Genomic DNA, 19,274 nt, shown 5'->3' on the forward strand with positions numbered 1-19,274 from the left:
CGTGGTTATGCACCGATGGACAGACGTCGGGGGATTCTCCATAAATACTTCACCGGTTGCTCGATATTTTTCACTTTCGAAAGTTTTGTCTTGCTTTCTTCTTCTTTTTCCCCTATCTATTATTCACAAGAAGCTTTGTTCTCCACTATCTTCTTTTAATATTCTATCTTCCCCCCAATAATAAATCACAATGATGTTCAGAAATACCACCGCTGCCCGCCGTTCAGCTTCTGCTGTTGCTAAGAGAGCTTTGTCCACCAAGGTTCTTGGTGCCGCTGCCCGTCCAACTATTGCTAGCCGTGTCGTCACCAAGACCACTGCTCAAATTGCCGCTACCAGAGGTATCAAAAACATCAACTTTGGCGGTGTCGAAGAAGTTGTCCACGAAAGATCCGACTGGCCTCGTGAAAAATTGCTTGAATACTTCAAGAACGATACTTTGGCCCTTATCGGTTACGGTTCCCAAGGTTACGGTCAAGGTCTTAACATGCGTGACAATGGTCTTAACGTCATCATTGGTGTTAGAAAGAATGGTGCTTCTTGGAAGGCCGCCATTGAAGATGGCTGGGTCCCAGGTGAAAACTTGTTCGACGTCAACGAAGCCGTCACCAGAGGTACTTACGTCATGAACTTGTTGTCCGACGCTGCCCAATCCGAAACTTGGGAATCTATCAAGCCATTGATCACCCCAGAAAAGACCCTTTACTTCTCCCACGGTTTCTCCGTCATCTTCAAGGACTTGACCAAGGTTGAAACTCCAAAGGACGTCGACGTCATTTTGGTTGCTCCAAAGGGTTCCGGTAGAACTGTCAGATCTCTTTTCAAGGAAGGTAGAGGTATCAACTCTTCTTTCGCTGTTTTCAACGATGTCACTGGTAAGGCCCAAGAAAAGGCTTTGGCTTTGGCTATTGCCGTTGGTTCTGGTTACGTTTACGAAACCACTTTCGAAAAGGAAGTTGTCTCTGATCTTTATGGTGAAAGAGGTTGTCTTATGGGTGGTATCCACGGTATGTTCTTGGCCCAATACGAAGTTCTTAGAGAAAACGGTCACTCCCCAAGTGAAGCTTTCAATGAAACCGTTGAAGAAGCTACCCAATCTCTTTACCCATTGATTGGTAAGTACGGTATGGACTACATGTACGATGCTTGTTCCACCACTGCCAGAAGAGGTGCTTTGGACTGGTACCCAATCTTCAAGGATGCTTTGAAGCCAGTCTTCCAAGACTTGTACGAATCTGTTAGAAACGGTTCCGAAACTCAAAGATCTTTGGACTTCAACTCTCAACCAGACTACAGATCCAAATTGGCTGAGGAATTGGATATTATCCACGATATGGAAATCTGGAAGGTTGGTAAGGAAGTTAGAAAATTGCGTCCAGAAAACAACTAGATTTGATGTAACATCGTCTCTCTTTGAATGCTCTCCTTTTTTTTAGTTCTTTCCTTTTCCCGATTTTTCTTTTCATGCTTCGTGTTTTTGTAAAATTTACTCTGTGTTTATGATTTGATATGAAATAAAAATTAAAACTTTACGATATATTTTTTAATCCAGGATTATTTGTAAGTGAAATTTTTCAAGGGTTTCCCCGCACCGATGGTACACGCGCTTGTTACGAGCCCGTTGGAAGGTTTTCAAGAAACTAAAATGTGAACTGCCCTCAGCATCTGCTTAGATATCCCCAATCTTTGCCCATAAAAAGGAGCAATAATAGGCTGTTAGCATGGCTCCGATGACTACGCCGGTTTTGAATCATAGGAAGATCAAACACTTGGTATCAATATCCCTAAGAAACATTAAAATCCCAGAAACTCTAACGATATCGGAGATTTCTCATATCGGTAACAACAAATCAAAACTTGATCCGCTGGAATCTTCTTTCCAGAGTTCTACGTCACTTGATAACCATAACCATTCTATGGAGGCACATAATACCCAGGAGTTGGATCACTTTATTTTATCCCGTTGTTCATTCTATGATACCTTTTTTGTGCTTCAACTCCCTAAATCACAAACCCCATTCTATATCAGTGAAATATCCTCAGAATGTATGAACGTTGACTTCCACGATATAAACCTCATGGCCCTTGCATTGAAGGATCCCATTGGATTTGCTCAATTATCAAAACTGAGAAAAGTGAAGCTACGTGTGTTTGTTCGACGTTCGAACCATGACGCTCCCTGGAAAGTGTTGTTATCCCGAACAATATTCATGAGTAATTTGATGTATGTGGGGCCGGAATTGGACCAACTTCAGCACTCCTCCAAAAATAATGAATTATTTATATCCATGACTGATGGGGTATTTAAATTATCCCAGACCACAGTGCAGGAAATTCGACAAAAATTATCAAGCCAAACGACGAAAACAATTAAGCAGGGCCGGCTGAAATTTGTAGCTAATCCCGACGGTGGCGTGCCGATGATGGACTACGAAAGTATCATGAAGCTAGATAATTTAAAACTTTGCATAATGGATATTCAAACCATTAACTATCTGTTAACCATGGGCATCGACAAGGCAATTCGCGGTGGTGAAACTATAGAACCGCCCGCGATGAACAGTGATTTTAATGATAAAAAAGTCCAAATCAGGAATATGAGATGCAAGGTCACGGATTTTCGGAAAGTGATAGAACTTTTGAGGAATAATAATTATCAATTGAAGAAGAAGTTGACAACTAAAAAGAAAATTCTAGATCGCTTGAAATTATTGATTTATGATGATGGGTGTGATGATGATAATGATAATGATAATGATGATTATGATTATGATAATGATGCGATACAGACGAACGGAAGCTCCACCGAAGATGGATTCAACAACGAGGAAGTTTACGAAGGAGTATTAAAGAAAGAGGAACGCCTTGACAAGATCAAGTTCAAATTTGATGATGATCATAACACAGTACACCAACCCAGGGCCACTCCTATCAACCAGCATCACCAAGTTAATTCAATTATTCTGTCGATTGATTCCGAAATTCAGACGTTGAAATTAAAGTACCATGAAAACTCTGAGGACTTACAACTACTTGATCTGCAAATTACAAGTGAGTTGTCCCAAATATTCAAAACCCTTGTTAACATATTCCCTATTATCCCATTAAATTCTAACCCTATTGAATTTTCATTGCTCGGATTAAGACTTAGCAATCTCTGCTATTTTATCAGGTATCCAAACTATAACAAGGGGGCTCAGAATCATCACTCTGCTGACGAGGATGATCTTGTCTTTTTGTCAAAGGACGACCTTCAATTAGAAATTGATGCCTGTTTAGGGTACGTCACTACATTAGTACAACTTCTTTCGTTGTATCTTGGGATTCCTTTAAAGTACCCAGTGATTTCCTGTGGAAGTTACTCGGTGATATGTGATTATGTCAGTGCGTTAAATGATAATAATAAAGTGTTTCCCTTACACTTGAGCAACAGGTATCCAGCAATGGGACTCGCAGGGTCCCTGAAAAAGGTTATATTGTTCAAATTTGAGTATGGGGTGAGTCTATTGAATAAGAATATCCAACAAATCATGGAATCTGAGAGCCTAGTGGGACCTGACCAGAGAAACATTTTAGGAAATTTGAAAATGTTGTTGTTATATTTGGCATCCAAAGATTTAGGGACGCCATGAGGGAATAAAGGAGTAGTTATTTTTGATAATAGCAGGAAGTGTTATTTTGAAAAAGTAATATGATTATCTCCAATTCCAGATGGCATATGTAAAATGGATTGATTTACGTTAGAAATGGTATTGATAAGAATATTCTCTATAGATTTTTGTATTATATTATATGAAATATATGAACTTAACTTCATTTTGTTTACTACAGCAATCTAAAGGCAAAGCGAAGTCGATGGCAAGCCTATTTTAGGGATCAAGATCTAAAAAAAAGGTAAGACTTCCTTTCATCTTGATATCTCGAGAAAACGGGATCCTGAGCAAGAATGAATATTAGTCGAAGAACAGTCGTTCGGCACAATAAGGTGTTACCAGGAAGGTTCATCTTTTATAAGCCTATACTAACCTGATCTGTATCATTGTTTTCCAGGAAGTTCAAAAGTTCAAATTCAATGTTACACACAATAAGAAATCTTACATTTTTATCTCAATTTAGAAAAGCAAAATGGATGCACATCTTCAAGATGTTGTCATTGCAATTAAAAAACTCTTTTGTAATACACACAAAACCTAAAAACTCAAAAACCCATGGAACGAAAAGCGTAACAAAAAAGTATGCAAATTAAAAAAATGATTAATATACCCGTATATCATCAGACCAACAAAAATAAAAAGCATCAACAATCGTTGTGAATAAGCAGAACCGACAAAGCAACTTTAACCCAAAATGAGCTCGTAAAGAATGATGATGACATTCACCAAGATTAATGGAATTCGAAGCAACGTTCTGGTAGCAGATATTAAATTGATCATTCTGCCCTTCACACTAACGTCATTTTGGAATTGCTTGCCACTGCTACCCCAACCAATTCTATTCAAGAAGCGGTCTTCACTTAAGACAGCCACGGCGTTGACAAGAAGAACAACCACTAATATTTGAGTTAATAAAACAAATTATTCACAAAGCTTTGAGTTAAATATCATCAATAAAAACGTCACACAAAGATTGAGTCAAGAAATAATAGGCAATTGCTTAAAACGGCTATTCAGAAGGAAGGCAACTGTTTCCTCGTCTTAGATGTGATCTCAGAGATTGTTCACGCTAGTTAATCATCATAATAGCACGCTCTGTACAATAAGACCCATAAAATCAAACTTCAATCAGACAAACAATAAAGTCAGCACATACCGTATAAAAGCTTCCCAAGCCCCATCATCTTGTATTAGGGGTGTAATGGTTTGAAGAGAGAACTATGAAATTCTTCCTTGGAGAAGAAAGTAAGAAAAGGAAATTAAATGTTCAAGAATATTGAGAGTAAAGGAAATCGAGGTGAATTTATAGTTGATTCTGAGAGGAAAAAAATTTTTTATTCGTTGGCCGACCAACAAACAACCAAGAGCTTGACCGGAGCGTTAGCATATGCACGTGCATACCGGGGGCTCACCCCCTAACCAAGCATCGGAAGAAGCAGAAGAAGCAAGCAACTTGATGAGTGAAAAAAATGGCTGGCAGGTTGTAGTAGTATGCTCAATTTCGGTATCGCTCTAAGTTTCTAGACTTAGATAGTGATTCTAGTACCTATTCTAATATCAGTTGAATAACCTTCTAATTCTATAGCTTTCTAATCAAGGGTCTATACAAAATATTGAAAAACTAAAATAAACATATAGATTTAAAACCATGCCCATTTTTCATTGGCCTCCCAAATCAAGCCCTTATTTTGTTCAATAAGAGATTGGTCTGAGTCATTGAAAGATGTAATCGCACTCAAAGATTCCTCATTTGGGAGATCTAACTTCCCCCTGAGTTCTTCAATGATCCAGTTTCTGAAGGTGTTTCTTTGAAGAACTTCACTGCTGATCGAAGTTTGCCAGATCTTGATCCCTTTCGCAAAACGAACACTATCCAAGGCACCACCAACATATTTCAACATTTCTAAGATCAAAATTTTGTAAACTTGTTCTTCCAAATCTGCATCGTAAATGGCCTTATCATCAGAAGTCTCGGATATAAAACATCCGATTTTCAAAACCTCAATGTCCTGATCATTAAAATTGTAGGTCCAAATGATGAACCCCACAATTTCCTCCTCGCCTTCTTCAGTTTTTCTTGTCAAATTCAATCCGAATTTTAAAGGTTGAGAGTCATTCAAATATTTATTATAGAATGCTGCTCTTTCATGGAGACAATCTACCGAGCTCACATTAAAGTCCAAGAATAACCGAACATTATTGATTCCTTGTTGGGTCTCTTCGGTACACAATTTAATAAATTTCAACTGATCATATTCATTAGATTTCTTGACTAGTTCCTCAAAACCACCTTTATCGATTAAAGCTACCTCAAATGATGATTCTTTGTTAGCATTGTCAAATGATCCATTTAGAGGGATATTTATCCAAGGGACATGCCTGGAGATATAATGATTTTTGGCATAATATTCGCCAATTTCGCTGTACATTGTATTGAAGCTGTAATTATCATCATCTTTATCACAGTGATTTAGAAACTTTCTACTCCAATCGTTCAACAAGTCCACAAGCATTCGAGCATATCCTTTCTTCCTTTGGTTTTCAAATGTGTAGACCGACCCAATACATCCAGTTTTCACCTTTAATAGTTCCACAGTAGCTTTTCCAGTAGCTTTTATTCTATGAGCGTCTCTCACCAACAATTCCAAAGATGATACCACGTTATAGGTTTCTAAGATATCGTTGTTTCTAGAATCAGAGTCCAAACTAATGGACAAATCCCGCAAAATAAATCTCCAACTTCCATTGATTTCATCTGTACCACTTCTCTTGTAAGCCTGGGTGTTTCCCAAGACTTTTTCACGAAGGTAGTATTGGTCGGTGGTCAATGATCCTTTCCAAGCAACCCCATTTTGAGAAAGCACAAACTGCGAGACTTCGGTATCAGGAAGTGCTGGTGATAGTTGAAATCTTCCAGTTGAGTCATGGATTGTCAAATCCTTGAGGGAGAGCTTCCCAAGTAAATGCTGTGGTTCTGCCATTTTCTGCTCAGATAACACGAAAAAAAAAAGAGAAGTTTTCCAGCACAAATCAAGTGTCTTATTTACTTTCTTTCTCTCTTATTATATAACAATAATCCAATATATCGTTGTCCGAAAATGATTGATTAGAAAGTGTCATAGATGATTCTCCGGACCAGCGCCACGTAACCACACCACCCGGACGGTTACCAAAATTGATGAAAATTACTTTATTAAAACTCTGTCGCACCTTTTGCCCCTCCATCTACGATACTATTAAGTGTTACTCTCAGTATTTCTTTTCTATTTCTTGAGTAAAAGTTTTTAATCAAATGACATCTTCCCAATTTGATCCAAAGCAGCCTGTCCAATTGGCGCCTCCAAAAGATGACAAGATTCCACGTTTGGAACTTTTGCAATACGACGGTGTTAAATCTGACTTGATTTATGTGGGGATTAAGGGAACCGTTTTCGACGTGACAAATAACATCAAAGCCTATGGACCAGGCACCTCGTATCATATTTTCACTGGCAAGGACAGTTCTCGTGGCTTGGCCAAATCTTCGTTGAAGCCAGAAGACAATTCATTTGAAAACTCGTATGTCATTGACGATCTCACCCCAAGTGAGCTCAAAGTTTTGGAAGATTGGTTCACTTTCTTCAGCAAGAGATACAATATTGTTGGTAAGGTGGTAGATTAATCAAGTATTTCTGCTTTTTTCTTTCTTTCTGAGTAGGGGGTAGCAATCGAACGAATGTTTTTGTTTGAGACTTTTTGTGGACTGGCTGGTTGTCTGCTTGGTATGATTTATTTTATTGTTTTCCCTTCCCTCCCCATGTACTTGTGGAGCCTAAGAACAAAAAGAAGAAACAAACAAACAAAAAAAAAATCTTTTCTCTGGCGTTAGATACGACAGTTACTATTGATATTTTAATCGATTAGCCAATGGATAAATATGATGTTCATTATTTTTATCTCGCTTAAATAGTTTTCTTGGTCAGTTCTTTTTTGTTGTCGTCAACATGGCTCAGTTTTCATTTCTATTATCTGAGCTCGGATTCAAATCCACCTAAATAATAATATATTTGCTGTTAATCAATTCATCATGCTGATGTACTTTTCTTAATGTTGCGAAAGCTGACAAGTACAGTAAATATTGCTGGGATTGTTGAAATATTGCAATTCACCCTTCAGAGCTTCACAATGATCGCTTCTCTAATCAACTATGTAACCAGTATGGAATTTACATTTTATTTATCTCAATTTATACCGGTTGCCGTGAATAATCGAGAAAATGTAGCATACTAATATTCTGTTGCCCAATTTTGGGGTGTCAAATGATTCAATTTTTCTTTTCAGCTATTGAAAGAAAACTACACAAGCAATTTATCATTTTACTATATTTCCATTACAAAGGTTTTATTTTGTGAATATGGTTTCCCTAATTATACTCAGTATATGTTAGAGTTTTTGCTAGAAAACCGAATACATAATGATTTGCTTGTCAAACTTATATTTGACAGAAGACCAAAAATTTCCCGAAACTGATGGACAAAAAGATAAATTTATTCCACGATTAACCTTTTTTCAATTTACTGAATATCACTAGATCATAGGGAGAGCAGAAATATAAATGCTCTACCGAATTTATAAATAGCTTTGTTTGAATTACTCATATTATTTTACAGCCTAGTGTATTAATATGTTAAGCAATTCTCTTAGATGTGCCTTTTCTTTTCTAGAAAGGTCCATTCGGATACAGTATATCAGCTTGCGGATTCTCATACTGTTTGAGTCATTTCTTTGTCCTATTAATGGCCATGCTTTCACAATGAGCTGACCAAATGATAATTAATAATATCGATTCGTGAAAATAAATAAATTATAATGTATCCTCTTATTGTCATTCTTTTATCTGTAAAACTGGTATATTTCGCTTTAATTCTTCAATATTGTTGTATACTGTCAATGAAAAACAAAATAAACAAAACAAAATGAATGGGTCAAATCCAAAAAATGAGCTCAAAAATGAGCTCAAAAATAAACCACAGTAACTTTCTAAAGAACATTGAATATTTTAGTTATATCAAAAATGGTTGGTGAAGATCTCTTATTTCTCAGAACAATGCATGTTGATGGCCTTATGCAAGTTTATTAAACGCAGTTCTACAAATAAGTACATATTCACGACATTAGAGTACTATAAGAAGAGAAAAAGTGCTTCTTGAAGAATAAAAAAGCCAAAGATTATCTGGTTTTGAATCAACTAATGGCTACTTTATAGAAATTATATGTAGTGCTTTCCAAAGCAAACCCAGCTATCATGAGTGTAATCTCGTTTTAATTTCGCAGCCCAAATATTTTGTGATAGAAGAGCCTGCTTTTAGAACCGAAAGAGAACTCATACAAAAATAATTCAATAGATCAACCAGGCATTGTTATTCCAAGATATTTTGAATAAATAATGATCGAAAAGTATTTATGGAGAGATAAACAATCACAGAACTTTAATTAGATGAGCTCGGGACAGTGAGATATGTGAAACAACTTGAAATGAAGGCACCTGTGGAGCCTGAAAGCAAGTTTCTATCCCGATAGTTACTAAGCAGATAGTTATCAAATGGCTCATCCCTATGTAACTTGATCCATGCTTAATAAGCAGGTACCACAGCAATCACTCTTTCAATGGCTTGTTCAAAGTGCTCAAACTTAATAACTTCAGAATTAGTTCTAGCAGCAATCAACCCACCAGGTCCTGTATAATTAAATTGGAAGCCAATATTCTTCCGAGCCGTGCTATTTTTTCTCCAAGAGTGGATTTAAACGCTATAGTTAAACTGAGGCTTACAAGTTCTTAAATTCAACTTTCCAATTTGTTTTTTTAGTTTTAGGTTATAAAATTACAAAAAAAAAAGGTAACTTATACATTAAGCTCTTTCAACATATCGACAAGCTTCTTTGAATTGAACATCCTTTTATCAAACAGCGCTGAGCTTGGCAAGACACGAAGTAAATTATAGATGTTATCACTAACAAATGGTTTGGAATCATTGGCGACAAAGTTGTTTCCGAAAAAATTATCACCAGCTTTATTGGTGTTAGCGGCTTTTGGTTCTTCTTTAACTGGGAAAGAGGGTGCGGCATAAGATGGTACATAATCATCTTCATTAACCGCGGCCACTGAGTTATTATTGGTAGTTTCGCGAGGTCTTTTCAAAGAAACGTTTTCAGTAGATGCCTTGACCTGCTTCACAATCTTAGCGACTTTCAAAGCTTGGCTTCTAGATTTGAACCCATAGTTTGCCATGTCAAAATCTTCAAGTCCATCATCGTTTGTATCATCTTCAAGATCAGACGAAGAGTCATAACTTTCGATGAGATGTTCTTCTTTTAATTTTTTGCTGACCACTTTAAATTCACCATCCGATAAATAAGATTTGTAGTTGTTTTCATTTTTTGGTAAGTCTTTATAAACAACATTATTTATATTCTGTGAATAATCAGTCCATGATTTGAATAAAACATTGGAGTCAATATCCACCTCAAACTCCCTGAGCAAATTCAATCCGTCGTATTCTCTGTAAATTTGACTGAAAATGCTAAGCTCAGCTTGTTCAGGGAAAATTTCCTTGTAACGATGTTGAAGGTTTTGGATTGCAAGAATATTCCCATTATACAATTCATAACGTAGCAATAACTTGAAAAGTTTCTGAAGAGTTCTGGTCCGCTGATGTTTGACATGAGGATCCTCAGTAGGAGTATTAACAGTATTAGAGTACTGGTAAATTAAGTTTTCTGGTGGCTTGATAGTCAAGTTCTTCACGCAAACTTCAAAGAAAGACTTAATATTAGTGTAATCATTCACCAAAATCAAAAACTTGAAATATTCAACCAAGAATGGAAAATTCTTATGATCTTCTAATTTCAAATTCTTCATACCAGTATCAAAGATCTTCAAAGCAATCTTAATTCCGCTCTGAGAGTTAGAGGAAGTATTGTACTCGAACATCGCTTCTTCAAAATAAATGTGCCAGGTCAAGTTCTTAAATCTTTTTCTGGCATCTTTGAAGACAGTTCTCGACACAGATTTTTTGATTGCTCTTTTAGTGAATTTGATGTAATTGATGTACACCGTGGTGATCAATCTTTCAAGCTTCAATTTATTAGTCTTGATATTCTTCAAGAAATTCTCGTTCTGCGCTTGAACTTCAGGAATGGTATAGTTTTTTGGGTCTTTAAGAGTCTGTCTTGCTTCAACAATTTCTTCAGTTTCCTCGATTTGCTGATTATCATCATCACTTTCCCCATCACTGTCATCTTCGTGGGCGGCAGTATGTTTAGCCTTTAATCTTTCCAATCTGCTTTCTAGCTCACTGCGCAATGGTTTTTCAAGATCCTTCTTAACGTAGTCCTCGTCAGTTGATAATTGATCATATTGATCGACCAATTTATCTATTAGAGAATCAAAAACCGCAGTGATGTTTGAATGGTCATTCTTTAATTCGTAAAGTTCAGCCAATAAGTAAGTGAGAACCGGTGACATTGGGCAGGATAGCAAACCTTCAGTCAAAATACTGATACCAGTATCCAAATTTTCTGTTTTATAATTACCAAAAGAATTAATATCATTACCATTAAATTTACTATCAATAGAGCTGGTACTAATGCTAAGAGGTTTCAAAACTGGTGGAGTATCGACAATTTCTGAAAGTTTGAACTGAGCAAATTCAAACCAAATTTCGGGATAAAATGGGTATTTTTCCAAGGTTTTCACAAATGCAAATTCAATTCTTTTGTTCAATAATCTTCTGTTAGATAATCTTAGTTTGTTTTGTTTTTCCAAATTAATCCATGTCTTATGTGATTGAATCGACATTTTGGCAGGGGTCTTGGAGAAAGAATTCAACATTCTTGTTAAGCCAGTAAATTCTTTGTACCATGTTCTTGCAAGCATATATTGCGGACTTGTATCTGAGATATATTTTCTTGCATTCGATGGATTGACTTCATTTTCAAATGTGGTGTACATTGTCCAAAGATCTTCAATTTTATGGGATGGAATAATCACAGATTGCTTCAATGTTTTTCTTTTCAATTCAGTCTTTTGTTGTTCCTCCCACTTAGAAATAGGATTCCATTCGTTAATGAACTTAATATAATCTTCCCAAATGCTTCCAGCATTTAAATCTATCCCAATATTCCGAAGAGCAATATCAAAACTTTGGTTCACCGTTTGTCTTGCCTCTTGACCGCCAGTGATGATATCATTCTGTTTTCTCACATAATTAATATACGATTTCCAAAGCTCCAAGTTACGACATTTTGTTAAACTTCTTTCGTATAAGCTCTCTGCATTACTATTTTCGTTCTTTGATAGTTCAAAATCAATGTATTTAAGATATATATCACCATTATTTGGAAACACCTTCAAGAACCTCTCATAGAGTTTCCGAGGCTCGTTGGGGCTGAATTTGCCATGCTTGTTTTGAGTTTTTGTAATGAGTTCTTTCCATGACGTAATATCTCTTTCATTGAGCTGAAGGGCATAGTCAAGTTTTCCGAAAGTATCCAAATTCTTCAATTTCTGCCTCTTTATAAATGTTGGAACTTTTGGTTCCTTTGATGGGGAATCTTTTGGCTTTACCTCCGCAGCAGGTGTCGCCGAGGGGCTCAAGGATGCATTTCCAGCAGCAGGGGCCTGTTCTGTCATTTTCTGACAACTAAACTGATATCGATTAGATGGATTGCAATATATTTGGGATTCGGAAAGCGTTTGTGGATTTAGACCTCTTGTGTTTGTTTTCTATCTCAATTTTTTTCAGGTTGTTATTCCGGTCCCATCACGTGCGCGTTACAGTCTATTGGGGGCCACCGTATAACCGGAATTTACAAAGCCATACAAGTGAATAATTACTATTCCTTTTATTTTATATCAATACGTGCAGAAAGAAAGAAAGTGAAAACAGAAAAGGGTCCATGTATAAGCCACATAAAAACAATTAAATTGACACCAACCCTTATAATTCGCTTAATCTATCATCAATTTCTTGGGGAGTTAATCTCTTGAATCTTGGGCCTGTAGCACCTTCCAATCCTTGGAATCCCATCTTAGCATTGTCTGGTTCCCCAATAACCACAATTTCAATAGTTTTACCGTTCATTTCACCCTCAATGGTCTCCTTTAATGTCAAAAGTGCGATATGTATAGCATCTTCTAACTCCAATTCTTCATTATATCTCTTTTCTAAGAAAGTCTTAGCACTACTCGAGTTTTTACCAATAGCAGTGGCTTTCCAAGGGTAGAACGAACCACTAGGATCAACTTGATATAGACTGAAGCCGGAGGCATTTGGGTCACCCTCGTTCTTCTTTTTGGATAAAGTAGCATCATCGTAACCACCAACGAGTAATGAAACACCAAAAGGTCTGACACCACCAGATTGCGTGGCTTCTTGTATGGTTTTAGCAATATCAGAAGTAAGGATCTTTACTGGTGGGTTTTCATTGTAAACTCTTTTATAATTTGTGTGGGCTAGCTTTCTGGATTTATCAACAAGAACACGGAAATCTGGGTTCATACCGGCATATGTCACCCCAATGTCACCGGTTAAAAGTTCAATCTTGTTGAAAGAATCTGACTTGACCAAAGTATTGTGAACGGTCTTTTCAGTGGCAAGAACAATACCATTTGTGGCCTTGATACCTAATGAGGTAACACCTTGTTTAACGGCATTCAAAGCATACTCAATTTGCACAAGCTTACCACTTGAATAGATGTTAGTAAAGGGGTTTTCATCCGATTAATGATGGAAAGTTCACAATCGTCGCTGATTAGAAGACGCAAGGTAGACAAACTTCCACTCGCACTTCACGAAACAGAAAACAGTGAATTGAAACGTAGAACATGAAAAGTAAACAAATGACAGATAGTATAATTTCAACTAGCAACATACCTTGGAGAGAAAGTGGTCAAGGAGAAAGAATAACGGTCAGCCATAGTATATATCGTTTATTATGATCTGAGAATGACTCGACGGTGAATAGGACAATTGACACTACACGGCAAGAGACAAGACAATTTGAAATTCTGAAGACAAAACCAATAAACCAGCCAGTGTAACACTCTCTTCAAAACAAATAAATTTGTCAATTAATAGTAGTTGATGGTAAAATGTCTCTGTCTCTCTTACGCCACCGACCAAATTTCAATTTTTTTCCCCCAAACATTCACCCATGGTCACGGGACCAGCCTGACATGCTCAACTCTTCTACATTTAGATAACCTGAAGTATTTCAATGAAATATTAACACCAATGAGAGTTGTTGTTGTTATTTTTCGATATATTACTCAAATTTATCAATATGCACTCAAATATAAGATATTTTTTGACAACCATCCCCTCTCAGCTAAACATTGGCAGCTTATATATCTATCACCAACGCTTAGTGTCGTTGAAGTTATTACCATCAAAGAAATCAAAGCCTCAACAGCACTTTTATAGAGAGATATCATGTATATTTCTAAGGTTTTGTTGGCCATATGAGCCTTTAAACTTCCATGAAGTGTCAATCTGTTCATATCAAGTATTGTGTCATCGAATCTCTGCTCAAGAGTTTACGATAACAAGGCTTGAAATGCAAAGCAGCAACGGTTCCTTCAATAACTTTTCGAAAATACTTATCTTTAAATGTAACGTTTTATCTTTCTTTCAAAGCGAGAAAGGCTTCTTGTTGATGATCAGCTACAAACATTTGATATACTCATTGGGTTATACCTGGTGAAATTAGTTCTCCCAGTACACGACACAGAGTGCTAAAAACGACAAAAAGGAAGGTTCCGAGACAAAGCAACAACTGGTATAAGTGAATGAAAAAGTAAAAAAATATACTAAGGCTTTGAAGAGCTAACTCAGAAAAATAAGCATAGCGAAATTCAATGAAATCTAAGAACAAAAGATCACCTTCTTTAGATTACCTTACAATCATTTCGTCTCTTTGCTAAAATGAAACGTGAAGCGACAAGTTACCAGGGGAAAAATTCTTACAGCCATGATTCTGAAATGATTATTGAACAAATGAATGATATGTTAGAAGATAAAGTTGTGGAAGCTGTCGCAGTACACGCGTGCCAAAAAAAAAAAAGAAAAAAAAAAAAAAAAAGATAAATAAGGAAAATAAATACATTATGATGATTCATGAGTAATCCGTAGAAAAGAGGAATGAGAATTTCATTATCTAGATCATATCTCCCAAATTTCATTTATTTCTTAAATCATCAAAAAGAAAAGTAAATAAGCACCCAGAACTCAGCCCATTGAAAAAAAAAAGAATTTACTTAAATTGGGAAAACAACAACCTTGCCATCAACCCCAGAAGTTGAGATGTGTGACTGATCAAAGAATTTTAAAGTGGTTACTGTGTTTTGATGAACGGTTGGCAAGTCGGAGGAGCCTTTATTTTGCACTTTACCTTTCAAATCCAATTGTCTAAACATACTCAAGGCATTGGAACCAGTGTTTCCTTCCTCGTCGTCATCTTGTTCTAAACTTTTGAAAGTTTTTGGTTTTTGGGAGGTGGCAGTAGTATCAATACTTCGAGCCTCTTCCCAGCTTTCTTCATCACCTTGAAAAATCACTGGGAAACAATTATGGCCCGCAGTAATCAATTGGTTATCGCTTATAAATTCAAGTGTCTTGAATGATCCATAGTTAGTTTTACTTGATACAACATTGAATTGCTCCTCACCTTTTGGGTAGACTATGGTGATTGTAGAATCATTTGACACAAACCCTAAAACATCACCACTAGGGGAGAAAGCGACATCGTGAACCCACCCACCTGGAGAGCTGATAAATTCTCCGCAGATAGTATTGAATGGTAATTTAGAGCCCCATAATGTTGCTGGTGGTTTTTCGTCGACGCCTTTAACATACCCACTAAGCACGTAACATTTATAATCGGCAGTACCACAACTGAGCAAGACGTTATTAGGGTGCCAGGCCACAGAGAGAATTGTTGATTTAAATGGTTTCTTCAAATGCTTAGAAATCCACCAATCGTTTTCTGGCTCATGATAACAAACAGAAATTACCTTAGCACCAGAACCGACGGCGAACTTATTCCCCAATGGTGACCATTTGACGCAAGTGGCTGATCTGTTAATTCTTAAGAGCACCAAGTCTTTCTTGAATGAGCTGAAGCTGGCATCCAATGGTTTCCAAACGATAGCATTACGATCCTGTGAAGCAGAGGCAATAAGACCTTGGGCAGAAATGTCAATTGCTGTTATAGGTTCGTCATGGCCTGTCAAAACCGTCAATAACTTCTTATTATTATTTGGCAACACTTCATAAATTTGAATCTCTTTTTCTTGGGTAACAGCTAATCGACTGTTATCTGGCCCAAAGAAAATATGGTCGTTGACCACGGACTTGAATTTGAATACGGCAGGACTGGAACCCATCATCTTTTTTATGAACAATTAGCTGAATCAGTTTATTTACAATTCGATTCAGTGATTGCCAGCTAATTTGCCATTTTTTTAGCCCCTATAATTTGCCTTGGTAGAAATTGTCACGTGGATAACTTGATATAGTGTAACCTCCGAAAAGCTCTTAAATCTAGATTTAAAGAACTAAAAAGGTGAATAAATACAACATCAAATGCTTCAAATTAAAAAAACTATATAACTGACATATGCACGACCCAAACAACTTACGATTCATATTCTAGTAGGTTTTTATGATGGTTACGAATACCCATTCCTTTCGAAGCACCGAATGGGCTATACTAAATTAAAATGATATGTTGAACCGTATAAATTTCTATCGTGAATATAAAAGAAACTTTTTTTTTTTTTAATAAAATAAAAGAAGATAGAAGCAAGTAAGAGAAGAAAATAAATAAAAGTCTGGGAAAAAGACAATTTCTAGGAATTCAAAACAAAAAGCATCCTAAACGAAAATATCTAAGAGAGAGGAAAAGGAAAGCATAGAAAGAAATATCATTAAATTTAGAGATTTAATACTCTAATTGATCTTGTTATGAAGATGGTCATGACAAAAAAAAAAAAAGAACCATAATCTAAATTAGGCACCGATGATAATTCTCTTGAAGAACTTAAGGTAGTCAGTGACTGCATAACTGTCAGTTGAGAAAGTCACAGTAGCAGTTAAGCAAGTGATATATTCGTCCTCAGCGGTGAAAGCCCTGGCGTAGACTGTGTAAGTTCCTGGTGGAACTTCATCTGGGATCTCCACGGTTTTGGCTAAACTTTGAGCACCAGCAGCAACAGGACAAGTTAAGTCGACATTTTGAATTTCTTCACAAAGATCAAAAGTCTTTTCAAGCAATTTAATATAACCATAACGGACGTTCACAACAACATAGGCGCCTTCTTCAATGGATTGCTTAAGGGATCCAGAGGCAGCAAAGGACAAATTGGCACCCTTTTGTGGAGGATTTGGGTCAATGGTGACTTTGTCAACAGTAAGAAGCTTTGGCTCATACACGTCACAAATAGAGACTGGGGATCCACCAGGAATAGGCTTTTCTCCAGGATAGGAGACAGAAGTGAATTGATTGGAACTGGTAAGTTCTTCGGCGGATTCCACATCGAAGTTGAGGGTCAATGGGAAGGCAAAAGCCGACGAGACCATCGAAGCAGCAGAAAAGAGTTTTATTAATTGCATTTTGATTGAGTGTAGTGTGAGGGAGTCTTTTTTTTTTTTACTTATACTAACAAGATAGGTTGTTTAATATTACAAAAAAAAAGATAAGGAAAAAGATGGACGATAAGGGGTTTTATAAGTTTTCTCAGCTAAGGGGCCCAAGGTCATCGGGTTGTGCAGCCCGGAGGCCCGACACACACTTGTGAAGGTAAACATGGCCACCCAAACAGTAACAGCACAATTTGTTTATATGACAGGAGTTACAAAAAAAAAATAACCACAACAGTTATTTGATAGAATACAGTTATATTCAAATTGAGACACATTATACATAGAGGTCCAAGAAAATATAAAATATAGATACAATCTTGGGATAGAGAAGGGGGATTAAATGAAGAAAAACGCAAAGCGTAATGAAAAATAAAACACAGTAAAACCAATTAAAGAAAAATTTTAGAAAGATAAAAACGACAAACAATGGCCAGAGACTCAATCACAAGAAGCATTTTGATAGCATAAGCCACAATAAAATCATTCCTTCTTTGGCTTCATATCTTCAGCTTCAGGATTCAAAAACAAGTTGTTTTGTTCTTCAGCCTTGCCAACTTCCTCTTTGACATGTTCTTTTCTCGATCCAAGAGCAGCGTTGGCAAAGTTACTGGCAGCCGCAGATTGCAATTGTTGCACAAGGTTCTCAGTCAAATAATTATGATTATCTTGTTGTTGCTGGTGCTGGTGTTGGGCATTATGCAACTGTTGCTGGTGTTGTTGAGCTTGTTGTTGTCGCTGTTGTTGCTGCATTTGAATAAACTGTTGTTGCACTTCTGGTGTAAATTGCGAAAAATTCAAACCCATGGTAGCTGTTGCTGCAGCATCTGCCACAGCCTGAGCATTGATCTTTTGTTGTTCAGCTTCTGCTTGGGATTGATCACTGTGAGCCGGTCTCTTCTTTCTATTTCTGCAGCGAGAGCAAACTTTATAACTATTGATATCCTCTGGTAACAATGGCTTCGCACATCGATTACATGCCCCCTGCTTTTCTAATTTTGTTCTTCTCATCTTATCATTATCACGACATCTTTGGCAGACCTTGTAGTCACCATTAGAAGAATCGTTAGGGCCAGAACAATGAACACATTTGCCTTGAGCTGCCCGATTGGCTTTTCTTGCCCTAAGAGCCATTCTGCACCCAGGGCATAAGACAAATTCACTATGTTCGGCTGGAATAGCTTGGCCACAACGTCTACACGCACCATCCTTTCTTTTAGTTTTTGTTTGCCATCTTCTAGATCTTTCTCTTTGTAGGTCACGGCAATGTGGACATAATTTATAAACTTTTCCTGTGTCAGGGGTAGCAAATGGCTTTTTACATCTTGTGCAGTCACTAGTGATAATTCTTCCAATGAATTGTGCATCTGGTGTATTTTCATTTTGGTTTATCGAAAGTCTCGCAGCATTATTTATACCAGGAACCACATTGACATTAACGCCGCCCAAAGACATGTTAATATTCAAATCAGGATCAAGGGCAAAAGTACGATGAACTGGTTTAGTTCTCGGTAAGAGACGTGGCTGGCTTTTGCTAACATCATCTTGTGGTTGTTGTTGATGGAGTTGCTGCTGCTGCTGTTGTTGTTGCTGCTGTTGTTGTTGCTGCTGTTGCTGCTGTTGATGATGGTGATGCTGTTGTTGATGTTGGTGCTGTTGTTGTTCCGCGTCTTGAGCGGCAGCAACGGCAGCCTCAGATTGGGCTTCACTGTGCTGCTGGGAAACTGCATGACTTTGAAGGACTTCCTCAAGATTTGCCGGGAGGTTTTGAGTAGCTTGGTGTTCATTTTTCATTTGGCCAATGACTTCTGGGTCAATAGTTATTGCATTGGCTACCGCGACCGCGCTAGCGGCTTGCTCGTTTTCGTTATTCATAAGGAAATTTGGGTGGCCAAAAAGCAACGACTGCGAAATTAAAAAATTTTGCTGAATTAGGGTGATA

At 37.1% G+C, this 19,274-nt stretch overlaps 10 protein-coding genes across 10 annotated transcripts; 3 read left to right on the forward strand and 7 right to left on the reverse strand. All coding sequences in view use genetic code 12, as the record gives it.

Annotated features, from left to right (window-relative positions):
• Positions 1-190: 190 nt before the first annotated feature.
• Positions 191-1,390, forward strand: ILV5 (ketol-acid reductoisomerase; the record flags this gene model as incomplete). Its single annotated transcript, XM_064995503.1, has 1 exon — positions 191-1,390. One exon carries the CDS (start codon positions 191-193, stop codon positions 1,388-1,390), a length of 1,200 nt encoding a protein of 399 aa, XP_064851575.1.
• A 331-nt stretch (positions 1,391-1,721) lies between these two features.
• DASC09_019010 (uncharacterized protein) lies at positions 1,722-3,632 on the forward strand (the record flags this gene model as incomplete). The annotated part of the gene is made up of 1 exon (XM_064995504.1): positions 1,722-3,632. One exon carries the CDS (start codon positions 1,722-1,724, stop codon positions 3,630-3,632), a length of 1,911 nt encoding a protein of 636 aa, XP_064851576.1.
• A 705-nt stretch (positions 3,633-4,337) lies between these two features.
• On the reverse strand, positions 4,338-4,837 carry YOS1 (Yos1p; the record flags this gene model as incomplete). Its single annotated transcript, XM_064995505.1, has 2 exons — positions 4,338-4,549; positions 4,810-4,837. 2 exons carry the CDS (start codon positions 4,835-4,837, stop codon positions 4,338-4,340), a joined length of 240 nt encoding a protein of 79 aa, XP_064851577.1.
• A 456-nt stretch (positions 4,838-5,293) lies between these two features.
• Positions 5,294-6,634, reverse strand: DASC09_019030 (uncharacterized protein; the record flags this gene model as incomplete). Its single annotated transcript, XM_064995506.1, has 1 exon — positions 5,294-6,634. One exon carries the CDS (start codon positions 6,632-6,634, stop codon positions 5,294-5,296), a length of 1,341 nt encoding a protein of 446 aa, XP_064851578.1.
• Positions 6,635-6,945: 311 nt separating this feature from the next.
• Positions 6,946-7,314, forward strand: DASC09_019040 (uncharacterized protein; the record flags this gene model as incomplete). Its single annotated transcript, XM_064995507.1, has 1 exon — positions 6,946-7,314. The coding sequence occupies one exon, from the start codon at positions 6,946-6,948 to the stop codon at positions 7,312-7,314; it is 369 nt and encodes a 122-aa protein (XP_064851579.1).
• A 2,220-nt stretch (positions 7,315-9,534) lies between these two features.
• Positions 9,535-12,324, reverse strand: RNA14 (cleavage polyadenylation factor subunit RNA14; the record flags this gene model as incomplete). The annotated part of the gene is made up of 1 exon (XM_064995508.1): positions 9,535-12,324. The coding sequence occupies one exon, from the start codon at positions 12,322-12,324 to the stop codon at positions 9,535-9,537; it is 2,790 nt and encodes a 929-aa protein (XP_064851580.1).
• A 307-nt stretch (positions 12,325-12,631) lies between these two features.
• On the reverse strand, positions 12,632-13,611 carry PRE8 (proteasome core particle subunit alpha 2; the record flags this gene model as incomplete). The annotated part of the gene is made up of 2 exons (XM_064995509.1): positions 12,632-13,379; positions 13,568-13,611. The coding sequence occupies 2 exons, from the start codon at positions 13,609-13,611 to the stop codon at positions 12,632-12,634; spliced, it is 792 nt and encodes a 263-aa protein (XP_064851581.1).
• Positions 13,612-14,949: 1,338 nt separating this feature from the next.
• ARC40 (Arc40p) lies at positions 14,950-16,080 on the reverse strand (the record flags this gene model as incomplete). The annotated part of the gene is made up of 1 exon (XM_064995510.1): positions 14,950-16,080. The coding sequence occupies one exon, from the start codon at positions 16,078-16,080 to the stop codon at positions 14,950-14,952; it is 1,131 nt and encodes a 376-aa protein (XP_064851582.1).
• Positions 16,081-16,702: 622 nt separating this feature from the next.
• Positions 16,703-17,305, reverse strand: NPC2 (sterol transporter; the record flags this gene model as incomplete). Its single annotated transcript, XM_064995511.1, has 1 exon — positions 16,703-17,305. One exon carries the CDS (start codon positions 17,303-17,305, stop codon positions 16,703-16,705), a length of 603 nt encoding a protein of 200 aa, XP_064851583.1.
• A 510-nt stretch (positions 17,306-17,815) lies between these two features.
• On the reverse strand, positions 17,816-19,207 carry DASC09_019090 (uncharacterized protein; the record flags this gene model as incomplete). Its single annotated transcript, XM_064995512.1, has 1 exon — positions 17,816-19,207. The coding sequence occupies one exon, from the start codon at positions 19,205-19,207 to the stop codon at positions 17,816-17,818; it is 1,392 nt and encodes a 463-aa protein (XP_064851584.1).
• Positions 19,208-19,274: the final 67 nt, after the last annotated feature.

This window comes from Saccharomycopsis crataegensis (genome assembly GCF_037102585.1).
Source record: "Saccharomycopsis crataegensis DNA, jcf7180000000074, whole genome shotgun sequence".
Classification (NCBI taxonomy): Eukaryota; Fungi; Ascomycota; class Saccharomycetes; order Ascoideales; family Saccharomycopsidaceae; genus Saccharomycopsis; species Saccharomycopsis crataegensis.